Source organism: Urtica dioica, chromosome 3, assembly GCF_054948205.1.
Source record: "Urtica dioica subsp. dioica isolate 48M chromosome 3, U.dioica_male_clone48M_v1_H2, whole genome shotgun sequence".
Classification (NCBI taxonomy): Eukaryota; Viridiplantae; Streptophyta; class Magnoliopsida; order Rosales; family Urticaceae; genus Urtica; species Urtica dioica.
The window spans coordinates 4,691,327-4,716,425 of NC_142758.1; the positions used below are offsets into that span (position 1 = coordinate 4,691,327).

General features: G+C 42.3%; 2 protein-coding genes across 2 annotated transcripts; both read left to right on the forward strand.

Moving 5' to 3' along the window:
* Positions 1 to 10,485: 10,485 nt before the first annotated feature.
* LOC149402171 (uncharacterized) lies at positions 10,486 to 11,603 on the forward strand. The gene is made up of 2 exons (XM_089608254.1): positions 10,486 to 11,198; positions 11,396 to 11,603. Exons 1-2 carry the CDS (start codon positions 10,486 to 10,488, stop codon positions 11,601 to 11,603), a joined length of 921 nt encoding a protein of 306 aa, XP_089464380.1.
* Positions 11,604 to 11,638: 35 nt separating this feature from the next.
* Positions 11,639 to 24,025, forward strand: LOC149402172 (uncharacterized). Its single transcript, XM_089608255.1, has 3 exons — positions 11,639 to 12,166; positions 20,117 to 20,874; positions 23,218 to 24,025. Exons 1-3 carry the CDS (start codon positions 11,639 to 11,641, stop codon positions 24,023 to 24,025), a joined length of 2,094 nt encoding a protein of 697 aa, XP_089464381.1.
* The last annotated feature ends 1,074 nt before the right edge of the window (positions 24,026 to 25,099 follow it).

The window sequence follows — 25,099 nt, forward strand, 5'->3', positions numbered from 1 at the left end:
CCTCCGAGGCTGACGAGGGTAGAGGTCGAGCCTGACTAGAGGTTGAGCCTGACTAAAGGTCGACCCTGACCTCCGAGGCTGACGAAGTTAGAGGTCGAGCCTGACTGTTATGAGGGTGGAGGTCGACCCTGACCTCCGAGGCTGACGAGGGTAGAGGTCGAGCCTGACTGGAGGTCGACCCTGACCTCCGAGGCTGACGAGGGTAGAGGTCGAGCCTGACTGGAGGTCGAGCCTGACTGGAGGTCGACCCTGACCTCCGAGGCTGGCGAGGTTAGGGGTCGAGCCTGACTGCTATGAGGGTGGAGGTCGACCCTGACCTCCGAGGCTGACGAGGGTAGAGGTCGAGCCTGACTGGAGGTCGACCCTGACCTCCGAGGCTGACGAGGGTAGATGTCGAGCCTGACTGGAGGTCGACCCTGACCTCCGAAGCTGGCGTTCTCAGGTGACGAGTCGTCGGAAATCCTTTTCCGGCACGGCGGAGGTACAGGTGTTGGGACAACTTCTCCGTTCGACCACCGCGCGGTCATAGGGTCCGGCCCTAGACCGAACCGCGGACCGGTTTTCGTGTTGATCCATTTTTAGGCATTAACACGGCTCATGCTCGCTAGGCTCAATTTCGTCAAATCACATGCCTTTGAGTTTCAATGTTGTCGCTTCAGATAATTTATACTCTTAAATATATTCACTGCGGTTTTTGTTGTTGAAAATTTGCTCATTTTTTCAAATCAAAATCTGCTCATTGTGTGCACTCGCTTTTTGAATGATTTTTTCTTTGTTTATTTTATGTGTGTTTATTTTGGGAATTTGTTGTTGCTACAGCTTTTCGTGATGATTTTTGTATGTATGTTTCGTGTTAAGTTTTTTTCTTCTTTTATACGTTGTGTTCTTAGAGAGAATAAAACTGCCATGAACACTAGTATTGATACAAATATTCATTAAAATGTAAGGTTTGATTTTAAATTTGATGTTTTTAGTATTTTCAATATAGAAATCGCAAGTTATAGGACTCTAGAGGCTGGTTCTATTTTATAGATTTTTTTTAGTGGTCGATCTCTATATAATTTAAACCGTTTAGGTTGGTTCTATTTCGAAGATGGAGATACTGACCTAAGAGAGCAAAGTACAAGATTTCAGTCAAAGACTGTGGTCTAATTAAAGTGAATTCAGAGTTATTCCTTTTTTGTTTGTAGTGTAGGTCATAACACAACCATTCTATTCCACTCCAATCGTCAAGCTGGCCAGAATCTCGCCAGGACCTTGTCGGCCTCCAACCATGGACGCCAAGCTCGAGTCATTCCAGACCGGTATAGCTTCGCGGAGAAGCGCAACCACCCTCCGTCGATGGGCAGAGGCTCATCGCGCCTCGTCCCGGTGGAAGAGTACGATGAGGAGTCACAGACTCGCTGAGGATCCGATCTTGATTCCAGGAAGATCGTTGCCCATCTTCACCGTTATCGTTGCAGTGGCGATCATCCAGATCGGGTGGTGGTACTAATGCTTGACCACAGATAGGATGTGCTCTTCATCAGCGGCGATTTCGTCTTCGGCGTTGGAGCTTCGCGTTCAAGTGCTGAGGCCGAGGCAGAAGAAGAGCTACCGATCTCTCTGATTGAGAAACGAAGGAGGAGAAATCCATGGGTGCACAACTGGGAAGAGCTTTTGAACTGATTTTTTTTTTAATTGCTTTGGTGATGATTTGATCTAATTTTTATAGTTTATGCTGTGGAACAGTTGGTGGAAGTTTTTACCTACGGACTTGGTTATTTAAAAGATTTTGTTGCCATATTGTCATTGTTGAACAAATATGAGAACACCACTTGTTCTCTTCTATGCATGAAACATGTCTTCTATTTTTTTGAAAATTCGTGACAGATCGGTCTCGAAATTGGTTATTTAAAAGATTTTGTTGCCATATTGTCATTGTTGAAAATATGAGAACACCACTTGTTCTCTTCTATGCATGAAACGTGTCTTTTATTTTTTTTGAAAATTCGTGACAGATCGGTCTCGAAATTGGTGTCAATATCCTATATATATATATATATATATATATATATATATATATATATATATATATATATATATATATTTGTAAAATATGTCATATCGATAATTTCTTTTAGAAAAACAAAAAGAAAAAGCAATTATCTAATTTGTTATTGATTTGAAATTTTTTGAGTTAAGGTTTTCAGATTTTTATGGATATTTTGGCCGGAAATTTGGAAGGGAAAATTGGGGGTTTTCATGTTGTGATGTTTGAATAAGTTAATTGATTATTGGGTCTCAGTAATTCAGTGATTAATTGGATAGTTACTTGTTTAATTTCAAGATTCCTTGCTTGATTGGAATTATTGACAAATTTGGTCTTGATTTTGGGGGTTTCAGATTTGTGGAGATTTGCTTGACTTTGAAGTGGGTTGAATGGATTTTTGTTCTGTTTGTGGTAGCGTAGGATCAGATTTGAATTTGTGGTGTTTTTAGACGAGTCGGAGACTCATTAAGATGTGAATAACGTAGGTTTTTTTTTTTTTTTTTTTTTTTTTTTTTATAGAAAATTTACTTGTTTTGAACTTGTCTCTGGTTGTTGTTTGTTATTGTTGCTGAGTGTGGGACGGGTTAGGATCGGGTAGTGCTCGATTTCCAAATGCCTTGTTCGGGAATTGATTTCGAATCGAGAAACTTGGGTATTCTCGGTTCAATTTTTAATCTAACCGTGCTTTCTTCTTGGTGCTGCGTGTCTCTCCGAGCTCGTACCGCAGGTACGAGGATGCAGCGAGGACGGTTCCAGCAAGTCGCGGACGAGCAGCGAGGGCTGTTCGGGTTCGGCGACGAGACAAAGAGGGGCTGTTCATTCCAGCGACAAGTCAACGGCTCGGCGAGTTGTTTTGAGGCTGCGAGAGTGCGCAGCGATGGCACAAATGCCAGCTGCGAAGCATCGGCGAGTCTAGGCGGAGTTACGCAGCGACGGCGGCGACGACGAGTCGAAAATGCACCGACTCCCGACTCTAATTATTAAGTGAATCGTTTCACTTTTAAAATCCTAACTATATGTGCAATATTATTTGTAAAATAATTATGTAAGTTATGATACTAATCACGTGAGTTAGTGAGTTGTTTCGGGATTCAAATCGAGTGCTTCGGTGAGCTTTGGTTCGTGGGTTCGAGACAAACCGAGATTGTCGTTTTTCGTGAGTTAAGAGTACCGAACGTGTGTGATTGAATCCGAAACGTTTCCGTATCGTAATGCTTTTCAAAAGTAATTTTATAACCTATAAACTTATGATCAAGCTTAAATTATTTTGGAAAAATGATATGAAATAGTCGATTCAAACTATGACTTTTGCAAAATAGTCATAGTTTCATTAGGTATAGCAAAATAGCCAATTGAGAGTACTACGACTTTTAATCCTGCCTCGATTAATTTTAATCCAGCCTTCATAAAGCTTACATTCTGTCTTTATAGTTCGTTGGGATTAAATTTAATTCAGCCTAGATTAATCTTACTTTGGCTAGTTTGCTTATAGTTGGTAAACTATGGCTATTTTGCAAAAGCTTAAGTTCTATTTGACTATATAGCCGTTTGACCCAATTATTTTTTGTTACAGCTTATAATTAAGCTAAACCATATTTTATGTATCTTATTATAAGTAATAAGTTTTGAAAAATAATTAAGGAAGTGATTTAAAAATAAAGGTTTGTATAGCCTTACTAATTAGTATTATTTCTTAATTATTATTTAAACTAAGTATTTTAATTATTTTTAATTAATTATTTTACTTATTATAATATACTTCCTTTATTAAGATTAGTATTATTTTTCAAAACCTATATCTATAGTTTTTAAACGGGTTACTTTACTAACTACGCTTATAGTCTAACCGACTGGTTATTCTAATTTCTACGATCTTAGAGGTAAGACTTTCTTTACAGTTTAAGAGTAGTGATCCTAATTTCTTGTGGATCGTAGTGGAAAGAAACAAGTCTTTCTCCCTCTCGGGTTCTTAACGTTGAGCTTCGGTTCTAGATTTTTGGCTCGGCTAAAGGGGTTTGGGTTAGTAAATGCTTTCTTAGCATAGCTAATCTCGAGTTTCATGTTTAGTCGCTACTTTTAGGACTTGTTCTCTCTCATGATCACTGTTTCATGTGGAAATCGTGTTCTTGTTTTCTCTACTTCTCTTAAGTGAGAACATGTGTTTTGCGTGTGACAGATATGAGTTCCGAGCGCTTTATTCAGTTTCTCTGTGATGAGAATTTGTATATTAGTATTTCTGCGAGTGCATAACTAATGGTGTTCAACGCTCCATTTCATTCCTTAGATATTTTCAGCTATCGCCGTAACGATTAGGCGTTAGAGAGGGAAGGAGCTAGCGAATCAGGAGTTCAGGTAAGTGGGAATTAAGTCAACTACTTACCAAGGGAATCACATGTTTATGTGCATTTTACTGTGTTAGTAAGCAAGAGTAGTTGAAAGCCCATGAATTTGACAAACTAATCAAGATTAAGGCTTCGGCTACTATTATTGAAAATGTAGCTTCGGGTTTGTCCCGTTAAGTTCAAGCATAACCCGCTAACAACCCAAGTCGTTTCTTATTTGATTAGTTAATTTTCCCTTGACTTACTAATTTTAGATTCACCCGATAAACGGGTTTACGGGAAAAGCAGGGATAGACTTTTCTCAGATTCCAGCTGAGATATCTGTTCTAGGGACTGCAAGGGTCACACCTTGATTTCTCTTTTAAAATACTATGATGAGCATATTAAACAATACTTAATCGAGTTCTACTCGAAACGATGCTCTTTCCATTGTAGTTTAGGGTTGTACTCTGATTCCATCGGGTACCAAACATTTAAAAAGAACAGATGTCGGTGGTACCAGCAAGTCTGAAGACTTGTGTTTTTGTCAGGAAAACCTGAAGGGCGCAGTGCTGTAATTGATAACTAGCCAGTGTGTCGGGCATGTCTGAGCTTTCAGGGAGCTCCTGAGCGCCCCTATGATTGAAGATGGTACCATTAGAGGTTCCTAGACGAAGTTTAATACTTGGAGTCACCCTCATGATTAAATTGCTCGGGTCTGAGGGTTGGCTACTTGTCATTCTGAGGGTTGTTGCAGTGAGTGGTTGGATGACCTGAAGATCAGAATTACAAGTTCACATATAGTAAGTGTGCACACGCTTGCATGTCATATGATAGAAATCATATGACTTTCATGCATATTTTATGTGTTATGTGCACGTCACATGTCATCTAGTCACTTTTATTACTAGATAGACTCTCACTTGCTGAGTCTTTCGACTCATAGTTTATGAACCTTGGTAATATAGGCAAAGGAAAGGCTTTACTCGGGTAGAAGGAGGAGATCTAGTCCAAGCTTGCGTCACTCGACGTGTGGCAATGAGAGTTTTTGTTTTAAATGGGGAAAAATGGTGTTCTGTTATGTAACTAGTAAACTTGTATTCTAGTTACTCGTTTTGTGTCCGTGTTTGTAAATACGTTATATGTAAGATATGCTAGAAACAAACGAGTGTGTTTTGAGCTGTATATAGTCACTATAAGACTGTGTGAAAGAAAAACGAAAAAAAAATTTCCCGAAAATTCGGTTACTTATTATATATGTCTTATAGCTATTCAATTTATTTCCGCTTACTATATACAAATGCTATGTTTATTTAAGTATTATGAAGGAAAGATATGTGAGTACGATGGCTCGCGTGCGAGCTAAAGATCGCGGGTCGTGACGGATGGGTGCCATGGACGGGATCTTCCTCGGGTTATGTTTCTTGTCTAGGAGAGTCCTCTCCTCCTCGGCCTTTGTGAAGTTTGAGGTGCGATGGATCGCGTCTTCGATGGTAGGTGGCCTGTTTATGGTCATTTCCTCCCAAAACCTGGACTCGTGCCAGAGTCCATTTTTTAGGGAGTTAGGGGCAGATTCCCCTTCGACACAGGGAATTTTTGACATAACGGTCTTAAACCGCGTCATGAAGTTCTTTAGGGTTTCGTCCTGAGTTTGTTGGGTGTTCCACAGATCCGCCAGGGTTGCTTCCTCCTTAACCAACATTGAATAGAGCTTAATGAACGCGGCTGACAGTTGCTGGAAAGAACTTATCGAGCCTTCCTCGAGACGTAAAAACCAGTCAATGGCGTTCCCTGAAAGGTTTTCGGCAAACAATTGACAATACCCAGCCTCTAGTTCATTATCTCTCAGACATGCTCGAGCCATCGCAATACGGAAGGCCGTTACATAAGTCTTCGGGTTTGAATTCCCGGAGTACTTTGGGAGTCTGAACTTCCCAGCATCCCCGATTCTAACCCTGGTTATGTTTTGGGCGAAAGGAGTTCGCCGAGTATCTGCCACCAGTCGGTTGATCTCGGGGGCCGAGCTCGTGGCATAATGCATCCTGGAATCCACAGCTCGGAATTTCGCTTCCACCACTTGGCGAAAAGCATTGACGGCGGGGTGATTGTCCCCTAGGGGCTCTATTCCGAGTTATTCTGTCCCAGCTCGGTTTTGTCCTCCCTAAGGATTATTCTCTTCCTGTCGAACTGCGGGTCCAAAATAGTTTGGCTCCTCCTGATTTTCTTCCTCCTGGGGGAGGTTGACAACCCGAGGAACATATCCAGGAGGGGGACCTCCTGGAGGAGGGGCGGCAGGTCGCCTTGGTTCGGTCGAGCTCACCAATCGTTGGCCTCGACCTGTTCGTCAAACTGTCTTGTCCCGGCCGTGTTACTAGGACCGGCGGTATTGGGGGACATCTGAATCCCGGAGGAGCTCAGTCGCCTTCCGGGCGTGGTGGCCCTGCGCCCGTTTGCGGTGACAGGCCCGACCGAGCTCAGCAAGGTAGCTCGCTAGACGTCGAGCTGCTCCTGAAGCGAAGACTGCCCAACCATCAAGCTATCGAGCAGAGATCGGGACGACCTCTGGAATTCGGAGGTAGTTTCAAAGAGTTTCAGCAACAGAGCTCGCATCTCTGGATCGACTCCAGAGATCGGATCTCGTGTTCGTTGTTGAATGACATTTTTCAGATCGGATGATCTTTATTCTTCGGTGTTAGGTTTCTGATGGTGTTTCCCACAGATGGCGCCAAATTTTTGAACCGATTTACCGTTACAACAATCTATACGAAGATTATCTAGACGGAGATTTGTATATTTATTTTTGAGAGGGAAGGGTCTCAGAATCCGATTATGAAGACTAGATCGGGATCCGAAGGAAACTAATAAACGATATAAGATATTAAAAATATATGCGAAAGAAGATTTCTTTATTGATATTCGAATGTAGGAAATACAAAATAAAAGGGAATGAGCAGAAGATCGAAACAATATTAGCAAAGCGAAATACAATTATATGCTTTTTTAAGCGAAAAATCAGTAGTCGTAAAATGAAGGTGGAGCAGACTTTTATAGCTAGGTCATCGATCTTCCTCCCTCTTTAGATCGTCTCACGTGTACGAGCAGGACCGCTCTTCAGTCCGCCAATCTCGGATTCGTCCTTATCTCTAGGCGATTTGACCGTTTCCTCGAGAAGGTGGATCGCGCAAACCACTTGGCGGGATCGTCTAGGAATATCTATGGGCATGGGTCGAACTGGGCTTCGGTCTTCAGCAAGGAATTCCTTGCTATCGTCTTGGGTCGAGTTCGCCTGCGCCTGGGATTTCTGGGTCAAACTGGATTTTGGGTCGAACTGGCCCAGCTCGTGAGGAGGGGCGAAATCCACTCCTACAATTATTATGTGTCTTGTTTCTCCAACCGTCACAATTTTTTCCTTTACGTACTCCTCAAAATGCACTTGGCACTATGATCTCTTTCATTACCAAGCTTATACAAAGTGGAAATCTCGTACGATATTTGTGCTTCATATAGTACGAAACGAGCGCATCGTTCTTCAAAACCTCATGAGCCATCGGAATAGTACCCATTCTTATGGGACTTCAAGTTTTAAGTCGAACGTGAATCCGTCTACTTCGATCGCCTCGTATCTCTTATCTACTAACTTTGTGTATGTCACTTCTTTCGAAACTTCAATACCATATGTAACGGCATTCTTGAACATCTATAAGTGTCCTTTTTTCTCCCAATTATCATTAACCAAGATATAAAGAGCAAAAAAACCCCAAATTAAGCAAAATTAGCATTGTGGGGGTCAAAATTCAATTTTCTAAAAAAAATAATAATAAAATCATTAAAGCTGGGCTTTAGCATGGCCAAAGCCCGACAATAGACCCAGCTCGACTCGCGGAGATCGGCCCAAGCCCAATAAGGAGCCCAGTTCGCCACAAGGGGAGTTGCCCGAGTTAATCCAGCAAGAAGAATCGGTCATGGTCAGATAGAAGACTTCGCCGCGACGACCGGATCTGAGATAACTTCGACTAGCAATGTGGCAGAGCCGAACTGACGAACACGTGTCCATTCCAACAAACTAGCCTCGACTATAAATAGAAGGCGACATGTCAAATTTTGCACACGCAAACTTACAACCTTATTTTCGATCTATTATCTCTATATTCTTTGAGTTCGCCCTTGCTGAGTTCGGCACTTCGCCATTTTCCAGTTTGTAATTTATTCGATTATTAATAAAAGCTTTGAGCATTTACATTCATTTTAGCCCATTTCCTTTGAATTCTTTTTGCTTCTAATACGACGTCTTCTGAAACCCATATTTATAATAAATCAAATATATAAAGTATATTATAATTTGAGATTGTTGAAATCGACATCAACAATTTGGCGCCGTCTGTAGGAAGTCCAGAAAGGCTAACCTCGAAAGGAGCAAATTTGCCAGAAGAGTGATATCAATTCTTCCACCCTAACTCATTATGAATCGGGAGAGGAAATCCCTCCGGGGATCAGGGCAATCCTGGATATGCTGAACAAGAAAATAGAAAGTCAGGAAGAAACCAACCGGAGCCTCAATGCCCGGTTAGATTCCCTCTTGATCCCTCAAAATACTCTGGGTCGACATCCGAACCCTGGTGAGGTGACCGCACAAGAGTCTGCTCGTAACGCGGTGTCAGCCGCGCAGACGAGTCGGGCTCTCCCCCCTGGAGTCCGTCTGGACTTCACCGGGATCCAAGTTTCTCAAGGCATGGACCAGCCCCCGTGCTCGAGCTCACAGCTCGGAGGGGGCACGAAAGAGGTCGCCACCGAAGCCCCAAACGATCCAAACAGACTTCCCCAGCCGCCGCCGGCGGGAGCACTTCCGGGATCCTTCCCAGCGGATTTCGGACCTCGCCCTGCGACGACCATCCCAATGTTCACCCCCCAATATTTTGGCGGACACCAGACGCAAACTAATCGGGGCGAGGTCACTACGGTCACGCCAGTGCGCACGGGACCTCGCCATTTTCAAGAGGGTGAATCCAGCACGACAGAATTTGAAAAGTTCAAAGAGTCGGTAACAACCGAACTGAAGGCTGTCCACTCAAAATTTCACAGTGCGACCGGCTTAGCCCCCGAGATAGACCGACTTGTCACCGAAACAGGAAGAACCCCATTCGCAAAGAACATCACCGACGTCTTTATTGGAGACGTCGGGAAAGTTCGACTCCCGCGATATAACGGAACCTCGAACCCGAAAGCTTATATCCTGTCTTTCAGGATTGCGATGGGACGAGCTATGCTGACATAGAGAGAACAAGAGGTGCGATACTACCAGCTGTTCGCTGAAAGCTTGTCCGGAGCCGCTTTAGAGTGGTTCTCCAGACTAGAGCCGAATGCCATCGATAGTTTCGCCAAACTATCGGCAGCTTTCCTGAAACATTATTTGATGTTTGTCGAAGACGAGCTCACAGTAGCAGACCTGTGGGGGGTTCAACAGAGGGAAGGTGAGTCCTTAAAGTATTATATGATCCGTTATAAGGACGTCCTCTCGAAAATCTCCAACGTCGATCCCGAATCTGCCATAACCTCTCTGAGGAACGGGCTGTGGCACGACTCGAGGTTCCAACTGGAGATGATTGTGAACCGGCCCCTGTCATTGGAAGACGCGATCCACAAAGCTGCAAACTACGCTAAGGCTGAGAAGGAGTTCGCCCTCTTAGCAAAACAGCTGGCGGCCGAAAAGAAACCCCACGCTAACACATAGGATCGCCCCGTAAGCACTGGGAACAATCCTCGGAGGCCCAACCCCCAAGAGGTCGGACCACAGGCTAGGAAGCAGCACACCCCTCCGGGTTTCACTTTCAACATAGGAGAAGAGAGCAAGGAGGGAGGTCCCCAGGCAAAAAAATGAACTAGGGACCCAAACGCTTTCTGCGACTTCCATCAGGCCACCGGCCACGCCACAATATATTGCGAAACTATGCGCAAAGTACTGGCCGAAAAATACGCAAAGGGGGAATTAAAAAACATTGACCTGGGTCCCCCGCCCAAAAAGAAGGTTTTTAACAACCGCGCAGAGGCAATCCTTCGCCAAAAAGATCTAGGCCCATTGAAGAAGGGGAGCCGGAGTCCCCGCCGACCGCGGCAAAACACCGAGTCGACTTCATAATGGGCGGATCGAAGTTTTGCAAAAGCTTGGTCAACTCAATAAAAGCTCACCAGCGTCAGCTGATGAATAAGACTGTCAAGATCGGAGAGGAACAAGATGTTCAAATCTCATTCTTCGAAAGAGAAGCCGCCGGAGCAGCAGACCAGCACGACGACGCGCTCGTAATAACAATCGACGTGTCCAACTGCGAAGTCGCCCGAGTCCTAATCAATGGAGGGAGCTCCGTAGATCTAATTTTCAAAGATACCCTTAAAAGAATGGGAATCGAAAAATCTGAGATTGAGAAGGAGCAAACCCAATTAACAGGCTTCAACGGGTCGACCACCCTATCGATAGGGAACATCAAGCTGCCCATAAAGATCCACGAAATAAATAAGATAGTCGAATTCCAGGTTTTGGAATGCCTCTCCCCTTACAACATTATCTTGGGGAGACCATGGATACATCGGATGAGGGGCGTCCCCTCTCCCTTCCATCAATGTATCTGTTTCCCCACGCCTGAAGGGGTAGGCGAGATAAGAGGTAACCAGGCGACCTCCCGTAGCTGCTACCTCACGCACCACAAGCAAAATATTAAAGAAACTAGTAAGAAGCAACAGCAATTAACGAACTTAGGGCCAACAGAAAATGAAGGCTCTAAACTAGAAGAATTGGACTCCCCAAGTACTGAAATGACAGTACAAATACAGCTCGATGGCCTCGACCCCTCCAAGTGTGTGGGAATCGGAGCCGAACTTAAGGGGGGCGTACGACGAGAACTGATTTGTTTCCTGAAACGAAAAAAATCTACCTTCGCTTGGACAACGGAAGATATGCTAGGTATTAGTATCGACGTTACGTCCCATCAGCTTAATGTAGACCCAAGTTTCAAGCCAATAAAGCAAAAACTGCGTAACTTGGCCCCGACAGGGCATCAATAGTTAACGACGAAGTTGAAAGACTTCTCAAAGCTAGCTCAATCCGCGAAATCAAATATCCGGACTGGTTGGCCAACACTGTCGTCGTAAAAAAGAAAAATGGAAAATGGAGGGTGTGCATCGACTTCACCGACTTGAACAAGGCATGCCCCAAAGACAACTTCCCCTTGCAAACGCTGGTGCCACCTATCAAACGTTAGTCAACGAAATGTTTAAAGAAAAAATCGGAAAAACAATGAAGGTGTACATTGATGACATGCTCGTCAAGTCCCTAAGAGATTGTGATCATGTAGGGCACTTGCAGGAGTGCTTCGAGGTATTGAATGAATACCAAATGAAGTTGAACCCTGCTAAATGCTCCTTCGGGGTATCATCTGGGAAATTCCTTGGATACCTAGTCACCCAACGTGGAATTGAAGCAAACCCAGACCAACTAAATGCCCTAAGGGAAATGCCATCGCCACGCAATAGACGAGAAGTGCAGCGACTGACAGGCCGCATTACCGCCCTCAATCGCTTCATCTCTCGATCCACTGATAAATGCCTCCCATTCTATCGACTCCTAAAAGGAAACAAGAAACTCGAATGGGAAGAAAAATGCGAGAAGGCATTCAAAGAACTAAAAGAGTACCTGGCGACACCCCCGATTTTAGCAAAACCTGTTACAGGAGAACCTATCTACCTGTATGTTGTCGTCTCTCAGGCAGCGGTCAGTGGAGTGCTCGTCAGGGAAGAGCAAGGGGACCAACGACCCATATTTTATGTAAGCAAGTCGTTAGTCGACGCCGAAACTCGATACCCTGTCATGGAAAAATTGGCATTAGCCATAGTTTCCACAGCACGAAAACTCCGGCCATATTTCCAATCCCATTCCATAATAGTAATGACGACCCAACTGTTGGAATCGATCTAGGGTTTAAGAAAATAATTAACGCTTCGGTAAGCGGCGGAATTTTAAAAATTTTCTTTTGCAAGTAAAACCATTTTTACTAACCTAGACAAAGAGCAAGTACATATAAATAAAAACTATTATGAGCTAAGAAGTTTACTAACCTTTCTTGAAGCTTGAACTTTGAGAAGCTTTCGGAAAGTTTGCAACGCTCGTCCCCCCTCGCAGCACGTCTCTCTTTCTTTCCTCGGCACCTCGAGCAACCACGAAAGTTTCTATCACTAAATCACTCGAAATAAAAGGAATCAGTGAGTGGGCACTTTTAAACACTACGACTTAAGAACGAGTCTTGAAGTCGCAGAGCTAAACACTAGGTCAAATGAGGACCTAGGTGCCAAAACAATAAAACGAAATTGACTAGAGAGAGAGAGGAGAGGGGCGGCCACAAGGTCTAGAGAGAGAGGCTCTCAATCTCTAACTTATGTGGAATGAATGAAATGAAAAGAATAAGGCTCCTATTTATAGGAGAGGCTTTACCTTCAATAAGGTAGTTTCCTCTTCTTTAGAATATCACATATTCATGAGGAAATAATCCTTATTTCCTTTTCTCATTTTGGGCGTGTAAGCCTTGCCATCTAGAAGCAAATTTGTTTCCTATTTTGCTTGCCTTGGCCGCCCATGTCATACTCTCCTAGAGGAAATTTGTTTCCTCTTTTTCTTTTGGCAAGTATCTTCATACATTAATGCACAAAATAAACTCTCTTTCACACTAAGGGCTGCACGAAATTTGGTCTCCCATTTACTTGGGTTGGACGGCCAAAAGCCTTCTAGAAAGGCTTTCTAGGTTTCTTTTAATTGTTCATGACAACATAAGAAAAGCCCATTAAGAATTTTCTAGTAAAATTCTATGAAATGAAATTAATTCACAAGGCCCAATAAACATGTTATGGCCGTGTGATATAATATGTCATCATATGACATTGTCAAAAAAAATTATTGACATTCATTTCATGCCATGTCCAAAAAGACAAAATTACCCTTTCGACAATTTTCGTTATTGTTTTGACTTAGCTTCCAGTTTAACTATTCCTAATCGATGTGATTCGTGACAATGACCTCATGGACCCAAATGAACAAAGCTTAAGCTAAACACTTGGACTCAAAAGTTCACAAACCTTTTCCAAGTTTAGCTTAATGCCAACTGACTCCACTAAAGAGTTGACACTGAAAATCTCTCGGTTCAAATGAATTTATTTTCTACTCAAGAATTCAACCTAATTATGATGAGCGGATCCACTGAATATTATCTGTGTTTACCCTTCATGAATATCATCAGCTAGTCGGGATTTACAAAATTACCATTTTACCATTCTAGCTGTTATTTCCTCAACTCCTTTGTCGCTTGTGAATAAGTTAGAAACAATGTATTGACGAGGAGCTAACAAGTCACATTGTTTCATCCAAAAGAGTCAAGACTCAATTTGGACACTGGCCAGTTCATTTATTCACACTCCAAGGAACAAAGCATTAGGTGATATACATTGCATTTCAGCAATCTTGTACATGAATTCCATATCTATGAGAACTTCACAAAGTTAATCATGACATTCTCACAACTTAGTACTTCACCAATAGGCCCTGTTCGGAATCACGTAGTGAGTCCGAACTCTGACTTTCTCAAATGAGAATACTAAGGTGTGAAATGACATGTCTCATTTCAGGATTAAGGTAAGCACGATGCAATTCATACATAGTGACTTCGAGACATAAGAGGTTAAATGGTTTGTTCTTATCTTGTCTCTAGAAGTGCACTGGTCAATTCAGTACCTTCGGAAGATACCTAGAAGAACTATAGAGTCTCCAACTCTCAATGCCTCATAACTAGACATCATAGATTCTTCTAACAATCATACTGAGGTCAATAGTCCTTTGACCCTTAGATTGCGAATATATCGGTTTAAGCAAACTACGAAGAGTTTGTTCATGGCAAATCTACATTTGTCTCTTCGTAAGTTGTTTAGTTTGTTTATGGACTAAAGACTAATGTTTTATCATAAAGCTTCAGACAAGGAAGATTGAATGAACGTTTCATCTTTTTATTAATGAATAAGCAATTACAAGCAAGAGTCTTCATGAGACTTTATTACATCAAATGTAGAATATAAAGATTACAACTCTTCTTGTGCGCACTATTGACAACAAACTCCCACTTGACTCAAAGAATATGTGTGTAGTCTTTCATGCCTTATCCCTCTCGATGTTGGTCGAAGACCTTGTTCGCTAGGGCCTTTGTGAATGGATCTGCTAGGTTGTCCACTGTTGAGATCTTCTTCACTTCCACGTCTCCGCACTGCACGATCTCTCGAATCAAATGGTATTTCCTCTCAATATGCTTAGAGCGCTTATGGCTTCGAGGTTCCTTTGAGTTAGCGACAGCCCCACTATTATCACAATAAAGGGTCATGGGCTCGTCGACGTTAGGAACAACTTCCAAATACTTAAGGAATTTTCTAAGCAATACAGCCTCTTTGGATGCTTCACAAGCAGCCACATATTTTGCTTCCATTGTGGAGTCAGCAATGCAAGATTGCTTAATACTTCTCCATACAACAGCTCCACCATTAAGGATGAACACAGATCCCGAAGTGGATTTCTTGGAATCCTTATCCGCTTGAAAATCGGAGTCGGTATATCCCGTCATAGTCAGGTCAGTACCTGAGTATGTAAGCATCAAGTTCCTAGTTCTTCGAAGATACTTAAGAACATGCTTAACAGCAATCTAGTGCTCGGGTCCAGGGTTGGATTGGAAACGGCTAACTACGCCAACGGCGAAACAGATGTCAGGTCTAGTGTAAAGCATAGCATACATGAGGCTTCCTACGGCAGAGGCGTAAGGAATTTTCCTCATGTCTTCAATCTCTTGTGCAGTCTTGGGAGACTGGTCCTTAGAGAGTGAAACTTCATGCCTAAAGGGTGTTTGACCCTTCTTGGAGTCTTGCATCGAGAAGCGATCCATCACCTTATCAATATAAGATGCTTGAGAGAGCGACAGGGTCCGGTTTTTCCTATCTCGAAAGATTTGGATCCCCAGAATGTACGCGGCTTCTCCTAGATCCTTCATATCGAATTACTGTGCCAGTCAGACCTTAACCTCAGATAACTTACCCACGTCATTACCAATGAGTAGTATATCATCGACATATAGTACCAGAAACACAACTTTGCCTTCGTGTATTAACTTGTAAACACAAGGCTCATCTATTGACTGTTCAAAGCCGAAGCTTTTCACAGTTTCATCGAATCTGATATTCCATGACCTAGATGCTTGCTTTAATCCATAAATGGACTTAAGCAACTCACAAACCTTGGTCTCTTGACCTTCTTCCACAAAACCGTCTGGTTGAGCCATGTAAATGCGCTCGTCAAGATTGCCATTCAGAAAGGCTGTCTTGACATCCATTTGCCAGATCTCATAGTCGAGAGCTGCAGCTATGGATAGGAGTATGCGATGGATTTAAGCATCGCGACTGGTGAGAAGGTTTCTTCATAGTCAATCCCTTCTTGTTGGGTATAACCCTTTGCCACGAGTCGTGCTTTGAACGTCTCGACGTTCCCATCAGGACCCCTTTTCTTCTTGTATATCCACTTACACCCTACGGGTTCAATCCCTTCAGGAAGGTCTACAAGTTTCCAGACTTTGTTGACATACATCGAGTGCATTTCAACTTTCATGGCGTCAAGCCAAAGGTTTGATTCATAACAAGCCATCGCTTGGCTATAGGAAACAAGATCATCCATGTCAGAGACGGCTACAAGAGAGTCTCCATAAGACATGTACCTGTCATGCTTTTGAGTAGCCCTCCCACTACGTCGAAGTACTACTTGACGAGATTCTGATGAGTTAGGTTGTGTTTTAGTTGGGGTAAGAACAGTTCTTACAGATGAGGTAGAAGCTTCCTCACCCAACTTTTCTTCAAGCACAATTTTGCTTCTAGGTTTTGCATCCTTCATAAAGTCCTCCTCAAGGAAACGAGCATTCGTGCTAACGAAAGTCTTATCGTCCTCGGGACTATAGAAGATGAAACCCTTGGTTTCCTTTGGATATCCCACAAACAAGCACAATTCTGACCTACTAGCCAATTTGCTAGTTTTTTGCCTTAGCACGTGTGCAGGGCAACCCCAAATTCGGATGTGGCCCAAACTTACTTTACGGCCAGTCCATCGTTCATAGGGAGTACCAGGAACCGTCTTGGACGGAACTTGGTTTAGAATATAAGCGGCTGTTTCGAGGGCATATCCCCAAAAGGAAGGAGGGAGTGATGAGTAACTCATCATTGATCTAACCATCTCCATAGGAGTTCGGTTCCTTCTCTCTGACACTCCGTTTTGTTGAGGTGTGCCAGGTGCGGTAAGCTGAGAAGCGATTCCTTCTTCTTTAAGAAAGTCATCGAACTCTCCAGACATATACTCACCACCTCGATCAGATCGAAGTGTTTTGATCATTTTGCCAGTTTGCTTTTCCACTAAAGCCTTAAAGACCTTAAATACGTTAAAGGTCTCGGATTTGTGTTTGAGCAAATAGACAAAACCATATCGCGAGTAATCATCGGTGAAGGTAACGAAGTATTCGTATCCCCCACGTGCCTGTTGGCTGAGCGGACCACATACATCAGAATGTATCAGTTCCAGCAACTCAGTGGCTATTCGACCCTTATCGGAGAAAGGTCGCTTAGTCATTTTTCCTTCTATGCAGGATTCACAAGTAGGTAGTGAACCTATTGCAGAGACTTGGAGTGGACCATTCCTCACAAGACCCTTAATCCTATTTAGACTGATATGACCAAATCTTAAGTGCCATAGGTGTGTTGATTTTGTTAGATCGGAGGATTCAGAAAGTTTGATCCTCTTTGGCTCCCTAATTAGATCATTATCTTTTTCGGTGTCTAAAAGAGAAGGTTGAGTGGGATAGATGTAGAAAAGAGCATTCTTCATACATGCATCAGTGACAAAAGAATTATCAAGAAACGAAATACGAATTCCATTCTTAATGAACTTTAAACAATAATCTTGCTCACGAAGACGAGCAACGGATATTAAGTTCTTCCCAAAGGTAGGAACAAAATAAACATTATTCAAGTTTAAAGTGCGGTCTTCAAAAGACAGCGTCACGGATCCCACAGCCTTTGCAGACACCAGACTCCCATCACCTAATTTGAAACAGAACTCGCCTTCCTCTAAGCTTTTGGTTTTCTTGAAACCATTCAAGGAACAACAAATATGGTTAGTAGCAGCGGAGTCAAGAATCCACGTTGATACATTATCAGCTACTAAGCATGCTTCGGTAACTAGTACAATACTATGTTCCTTTGCTTTGAGATAGGCGGGACAGTTCTTTTTATCGGCCTTGTAAGGTCCCTTCTCAGTTCTAGAGGCGGAGGCTTTGTGCTCAGTAGCATGTGCCTCTCCTTGATTCCTCTTTCTCTTAGCGAGACCTACAGCAGTGTGAAGTTCCTTCATTAGCTTGGTAACAGTGTACTCTAGCTTGTTTATGGAGTAGTTCATCTTGGAGGAATCAAGAGATGCGGGGAGAGTTCTAAGATCATATCTATGACACTCTTCTCATCAATCTCAGATCCTAGGATTTCCATTTTATTTAGAAAACTAATGATCAGTATCATAAAGTCTCCAACAGGAGTCCTAGCCTTCATGTGACAGTTCATAAACTGTCGGACTGCTTGTTGCCTTGTTTGATGCCCTTGCCCTTCAAACATCTCAAGGAGATTGTAGAGCATTTCGGCGGCAGTCTCGATGTTATGATGTTGCTCTTTCAGCATATTGTTCATAGATGCCAAGATAGCCAGGCCGCTAAGGCGTCATTGTCCTCTTGAGTCGAATCATCATTCGTCAGAGGAGGACACGGGGTGGTGAGTACCCATTTGTGCTTGTTAATGGCAAGGATGATGTCGAGGTTAAGTTTCGAGTCTATGTAGTTTTCGTTTTCGAGTTTGTTCGAGGAAAGAATGAAAGAGAGAGAGAGTTGGGAGACATATTGCTTATATAAGTTGAAACAAGTTAATGATTAGTCTTTGGTTTAGGATTTAAGTTTTATTTAAGACTTTGATAAAATCCAAAAGTGTTATAAACTAAACGATAATTTACTCCTTCGAGGGAAGGCCGCAAAAAATCTCCATTTATAAGTAAATGACACATCATTAATGCTTAGCCAAGATGTCAATACACCAATTTTGACCAGCCACCTTGTAAATTGGTTTGATCACTCACATCCTTTCGCAGGGCCTCGAAGGAGGATTACTAGGGATTGAGTCTAAGTGTATAACCAACCAATTAGTCCAAAAGATTGACTTTAAAAAACAATCCGCCGAGGGGAGGTCTTGTCTCATTGTCTCACTTTCGGATTTAGCTCATTGAGCAATGATAAGTGCAAAGCGCCCTTGAGTACTCTCATTTAAGAGAGGGCCACGAGGGTGACTCTTAGTCTGGCGACACTTGCACTTTTCATTAGTGTTGGAGATCGTGGGTTACAAACAACAAGTATAACCCTCCCACTTAGTTTTTTGGAGTTGGTTCATCTACTCTTATAAGTTCGGAAACCGTTTTCCTAGTTATAGAGCGATAGAGCGGACAACTAGAAGAGAATCCTAGATCATCATGTTCAGAGCAGTATTAGTGCATAAAGGCACAAGGTACATACTCGATCTTTTCCTATTTTCTATTTCGGGAAAGTGCATGAGGGAAGTGTGAACTTCAACTCACTCGAACACTTGAAAGTTTGAGATTACACATCTTTTTTATTTTTTCGGCTTGTCTACAAGGAGACCTCCAACTCAAATTTTCAAGAGCATATAGATTTTGAACATATGTGATATAGATATAGTTTTGAAAACATTTTGAAAATTTATTTGATTTGGATGACAAAATATTTTCAAGTTTGAAAGTGAAAACGGTTTTTCAAAATTCAAACTAGTTTTTGTAAAAACTCAATTTCAATTAATCTTTCAAAAATCAAAACTTTTTAATCTTACACATCATGTTTATAATCTTATAAAAAACAATTTTGCTCAGGATAATTTTCTCATTAGAGTTCTATAACTCATGGTAGTGGGGCTGAAAATCCGGAATTCTAAAAAACTGGAGTTTCGGAACAGCCGTGCACCTCGGAGTAAAATCGCCATAACTGGCGGCTCCGATGTCCTTTTGACCTGAAACCGGTGGCATTGGACAGAGGACAGACAGAGCTTTAATTTGATTCAAGAATAATTAAATTTCGATTTCTGAGCAGAGAGTTACGCCACTTTTAATGCGGGTTTACTCCAGCTCGAAGAAAAAGAAATAATTAAAGCTTGGTCCTTTTTAGGTGCGAAAAAGAATCGAGTGTAACGGAACGTTTTATGAAGGTTGTTAAAGCTTTTATTTGTGTTTTATTAGCAAGGTAATAACAAGGCATAAAAGAAATAACAACAAGCATAAAACGATTCAAGTAAAAATAAGAAACTAGTAAAACAAGAAAACTAGTCACAAAATTTTACTCGAAATTTCTCAACCTTTAAAACACGTTTTTCAATATAAAAAATTAAAAACTTTTAGAACTGATTCTAATGTGTTTTAATATCATCCCAAACTCATAGAAAATCAACATGATTTTTAATTTAAAGGCATGAGCAACAAATTAAAAAAAAATCTAAGATAACAATTCTAACTTGTCACAAAATTAGTAAACTTTCGAAAACGATTTTCAAGCTCATATTTTTAAGCTTGAACAAGGCATGACCCAAAGACAACTTCCCCTTACCACATATCGACCAGTTGGTGGAGGCAACCGCGGGACATAAGATGCTTTCATTCATGGACGCGTTTTCAGGATACAACCAAATCCTAATGCATCCGGACGATCAAGAAAAAACGGCATTCATAACTGACCGAGGCATTTATTGCTACAAGGTCATGCCATTTGGACTAAAAAACGCTGGTGCCACCTATCAAACGTTAGTCAACAAAATGTTTAAAGAAAAAATCGGAAAAACAATGAAGGTGTACATTGATGACATGCTCGTCAAGTCCCTAAGAGATTGTGATCATGTAGGGCACTTGCAGGAGTGCTTCGAGGTATTGAATGAATACCAAATGAAGTTGAACCCTGCTAAATGCTCCTTCGGGGTATCATCTGGGAAATTCCTTGGATACCTAGTCACCCAACGTGGAATTGAAGCAAACCCAGACCAACTAAATGCCCTAAGGGAAATGCCATCGCCACGCAATAGACGAGAAGTGCAGCGACTGACAGGCCGCATTACCGCCCTCAATCGCTTCATCTCTCGATCCACTGATAAATGCCTCCCATTCTATCGACTCCTAAAAGGAAACAAGAAACTCGAATGGGAAGAAAAATGCGAGAAGGCATTCAAAGAACTAAAAGAGTACCTGGCGACACCCCCGATTTTAGCAAAACCTGTTACAGGAGAACCTCTCTACCTGTATGTTGTCGTCTCTCAGGCAGCGGTCAGTGGAGTGCTCGTCAGGGAAGAGCAAGGGGACCAACGACCCCTATTTTATGTAAGCAAGTCGTTAGTCGACGCCGAAACTCGATACCCTGTCATGGAAAAATTGGCATTAGCCATAGTTTCCACAGCACGAAAACTCCGGCCATATTTCCAATCCCATTCCATAATAGTAATGACGACCCAACTGTTGGAATCGATCTAGGGTTTAAGAAAATAATTAACGCTTCGGTAAGCGGCGGAATTTTAAAAATTTTCTTTTGCAAGTAAAACCATTTTTACTAACCTAGACAAAGAGTAGGTACATATAAATAAAAACTATTATGAGCTAAGAAGTTTACTAACCTTTCTTGAAGCTTGAACTTTGAGAAGCTTACGGAGAGTTTGCAACGCTCGTCTCCCCTCGCAGCACGTCTCTCTTTCTTTCCTCGGCACCTCGAGCAACCACGAAAGTTTCTATCACTAAATCACTCGAAATAAAAGGAATCAGTGAGTGGGCACTTTTAAACACTACGACTTAAGAACGAGTCTTGAAGTCGCAGAGCTAAACACTAGGTCAAATGAGGACCTAGGTGCCAAAACAATAAAACGAAATTGACTAGAGAGAGAGAGGAGAGGGGCGGCCACAAGGTCTAGAGAGAGAGGCTCTCAATCTCTAACTTATGTGGAATGAATGAAATGAAAAGAATAAGGCTCCTATTTATAGGAGAGGCTTTACCTTCAATAAGGTAGTTTCCTCTTCTTTAGAATATCACATATTCATGAGGAAATAATCCTTATTTCCTTTTCTCATTTTGGGCGTGTAAGCCTTGCCATCTAGAAGCAAATTTGTTTCCTATTTTGCTTGCCTTGGCCGCCCATGTCATACTCTCCTAGAGGAAATTTGTTTCCTCTTTTTCTTTTGGCAAATATCTTCATACATTAATGCACAAAATAAACTCTCTTTCACACTAAGGGCTGCACGAAATTTGGTCTCCCATTTACTTGGGTTGGACGGCCAAAAGCCTTCTAGAAAGGCTTCCTAGGTTTTCTTTTAATTGTTCATGACAACATAAGAAAAGCCCATTAAGAATTTTCTAGTAAAATTCTATGAAATGAAATTAATTCACAAGGCCCAATAAACATGTTATGGCCGTGTGATATAATATGTCATCATATGACATTGTCAAAAAAAATTATTGACATTCATTTCATGCCATGTCCAAAAAGACAAAATTACCCTTTCGACAATTTTCGTTATTGTTTTGACTTAGCTTCCAGTTTAACTATTCCTAATCGATGTGATTCGTGACAGTGACCTCATGGACCCAAATGAACAAAGCTTGAGCTAAACACTTGGACTCAAAAGTTCACAAACTTTTTCCAAGTTTAGCTTAATGCCAACTGACTCCACTAAAGAGTTTACACTGAAAATCTCTCGGTTCAAATGAATTTATTTTCTACTCAAGAATTCAACCTAATTATGATGAGCGGATCCACTGAATATTATCTGTGTTTACCCTTCATGAATATCATCAGCTAGTCGGGATTTACAAAATTACCATTTTACCCTTCTAGCTGTTATTTCCTCAACTCCTTAGTCGCTTGTGAATAAGTTAGAAACAATGTATTGACGAGGAGCTAACAAGTCACATTGTTTCATCCAAAAGAGTCAAGACTCAATTTGGACACTAGCCAGTTCATTTATTCACACTCCAAGGAACAAAGCATGAGGTGATACACATTGCATTTCAGCAATCTTGTACATGAATTCCATATCTATGAGAACTTCACAAAGTTAATCATGACATTCTCACAACTTAGTACTTCACCAATAGGCCCTGTTCGGAATCACGTAGTGAGTCCGAACTCTGACTTTCTCAAATGAGAATACTAAGGTGTGAAATGACATGTCTCATTTCAGGATTAAGGTAAGCACGATGCAATTCATACATAGTGACTTCGAGACATAAGAGGTTAAATGGTTTGTTCTTATCTTGTCTCTAGAAGTGCACTGGTCAATTCAGTACCTTCGGAAGATACCTAGAAGAACTATAGAGTCTCCAACTCTCAATGCCTCATAACTAGACATCATAGATTCTTCTAACAATCATACTGAGGTCAATAGTCCTTTGACCCTTAGATTGCGAATATATCGGTTTAAGCAAACTACGAAGAGTTTGTTCATGCAAATCTACATTTGTCTCTTCGTAAGTTGTTTAGTTTGTTTATGGACTAAAGACTAATGTTTTATCATAAAGCTTCAGACAAGGAAGATTGAATGAACGTTTCATCTTTTTATTAATGAATAAGCAATTACAAGCAAGAGTCTTCATGAGACTTTATTACATCAAATGTAGAATATAAAGATTACAACTCTTCTTGTGGGCACTATTGACAACATCAACCGCTAAGAAGTTTCATACACAGCCCCAACCAGTCAGGGAGACTGACCAAATGGGCAGTAGAACTAAGCGAGTACGACATTGAGTATCGAGTTAGCACTTGCGCTAAATCTCAAGTTTTAGCGGATTTCCTCATCGAACTCCCGAGAAAGGACCCAGCTGTGACCGAGGATGATGGCACTTGGACACTGAAAGTGGATGGCGCATCATCAAAACAAGGGGCAGGGATAGGAATACACATGACATTGCCCCACGGCAAGGTCATCAAACAGTCGTTCAGACTCGACTTTGTTGCATCCAACAACGAAACCGAATATGAGGCGCTAATAGTCGGACTAAGATTGGTTGCAGCCGTGGGAGCAAAGCAAGTGCATGCTTATTGCGATTCTCAGCTTGTAGCAAACCAATATTCCGGCGAATACGAAACAAGGGATGAGCGGATGGAAGCCTATTCGAAGGTCGTGAAAGACCTTGCGGCGCAATTCAAGCAATTTTCCCTAACGCGAATTCCCAGGGGCGAAAACACTTCTGCAGACGCACTAGCCACATTGGCATCTACCTCGGACCCGGATCTCAAAAGGGTAATACCAGTCGAGACAATCAAACAACCTTCCATAGCCATCACTGTCACGGCAGTAATAGCTATAGAAGGGGGGGATTGGAGGGATGAAATCATACATTACATCACGACTGGTACGGTCCCGTCCGACAAGATGGCAAAACGAAAGCTCATACTAAGGAGCGCAAGATTCTGTGTAATAGAAGGAAGTCTGTTTAAAAGAATCTTCGCAGGACCGTACCTTAAGTGCGTCGGCGAGGACGAGTCAAAATGAATCTTGGAAGACGTACACGAGGGAGAGTGCGGAAGCCACACAGGAGGCAGAGCACTCGCCGTCAAAATAAAAAGGCAAGGCTACTTTTAGCCGACCATGCTGGCAGATTGCGAGGCACATTCGCGCCGCTGCGACCAATGCCAACGCCATGCACCCAACATAAAAAGACCCGCTGAAGAGTTTTCCTCCATCTCGTCTCCATACCCATTCATGAAATGGTCTATGGACATCGTGGGACCAATGTCGTCCGCCCCCGGTGGATTAAGGTTTTTGTTGATCTTAACAGATTATTTCTCAAAATGGGTCGAAGCAGGCGCCTTCGTCTTGATAAAAGATGTCAACGTAACCGCGTTCATCTAGAAAAATATAATCTGTCAGCACGGAACCCCACACGAGATCGTAACGGACAACGGATCGCAGTTCATATCAAAAAAATTCAAAACTTTTTGTTTCCGCAATAACATAGAGTTGAGGATGTCGATACCACGGTATCCTCAAGAAAATGGACATGAAGAAGCAACAAACAAAACTATAGTAGACTCAATAAGGAAAAGGCTCGACGCCAGGAAAGGACGATGTGCAGAAGAATTTCCCGGTGTGCTCTGGGCATACCGAACCAGTCCCCGAAGACCGACAAAAGAAACCCCGTTCTCCTTAGTTCACGGGGTCGAGTCAGTCATCCCGATCGAGCACTAGGTGCAAACCTTTAGGGTGGCACACGCACCTGGAGATGAGTTAAAAAACAACGAGTCATTATGCGACTCCTTGGATTTCGTGGAAGAAAGACGGGACGCGGCCTTGGCACGGCTATCCCTCTATAGGCAATCCATTGCCAGATTCTACATCAAGGGAGTCAACGCAAGAAGATTCGACATAGGAGACTTGGTTCTCCGAAAAGTATCCCAGAACACTGCCGAAGCAAACGCGGGAAAACTCGGTGCAAATTGGGAAGGCCCTTACAGGGTCACGAAAATAGCACATCCCGGGATCTATGAACTCGAAACACTCAGTGGCGTTCCCGTTTTGCGATCATGGAACGTGATCAACTTAAAAAAAATATTACTGCTAAAAGCA

What these genes read in the sequence shown, in the direction of transcription:
- LOC149402171 (XM_089608254.1), top strand. Translation starts at nt 10,486, where the DNA reads ATGGGCGGATCGAAGTTTTGCAAAAGCTTGGTCAACTCAATAAAAGCT. An exon ending in GATGGCCTCGACCCCTCCAA is followed by an intron (nt 11,199 to 11,395) that starts GTGTGTGGGAAT and finishes TGGCCCCGACAG; the next exon opens with GGCATCAATAGTTAACGACG.
- LOC149402172 (XM_089608255.1), top strand. Translation starts at nt 11,639, where the DNA reads ATGAAGGTGTACATTGATGACATGCTCGTCAAGTCCCTAAGAGATTGT. An exon ending in ACCAACGACCCATATTTTAT is followed by an intron (nt 12,167 to 20,116) that starts GTAAGCAAGTCG and finishes CATATCGACCAG; the next exon opens with TTGGTGGAGGCAACCGCGGG. An exon ending in CTATTTTATGTAAGCAAGTC is followed by an intron (nt 20,875 to 23,217) that starts GTTAGTCGACGC and finishes TTTCATACACAG; the next exon opens with CCCCAACCAGTCAGGGAGAC.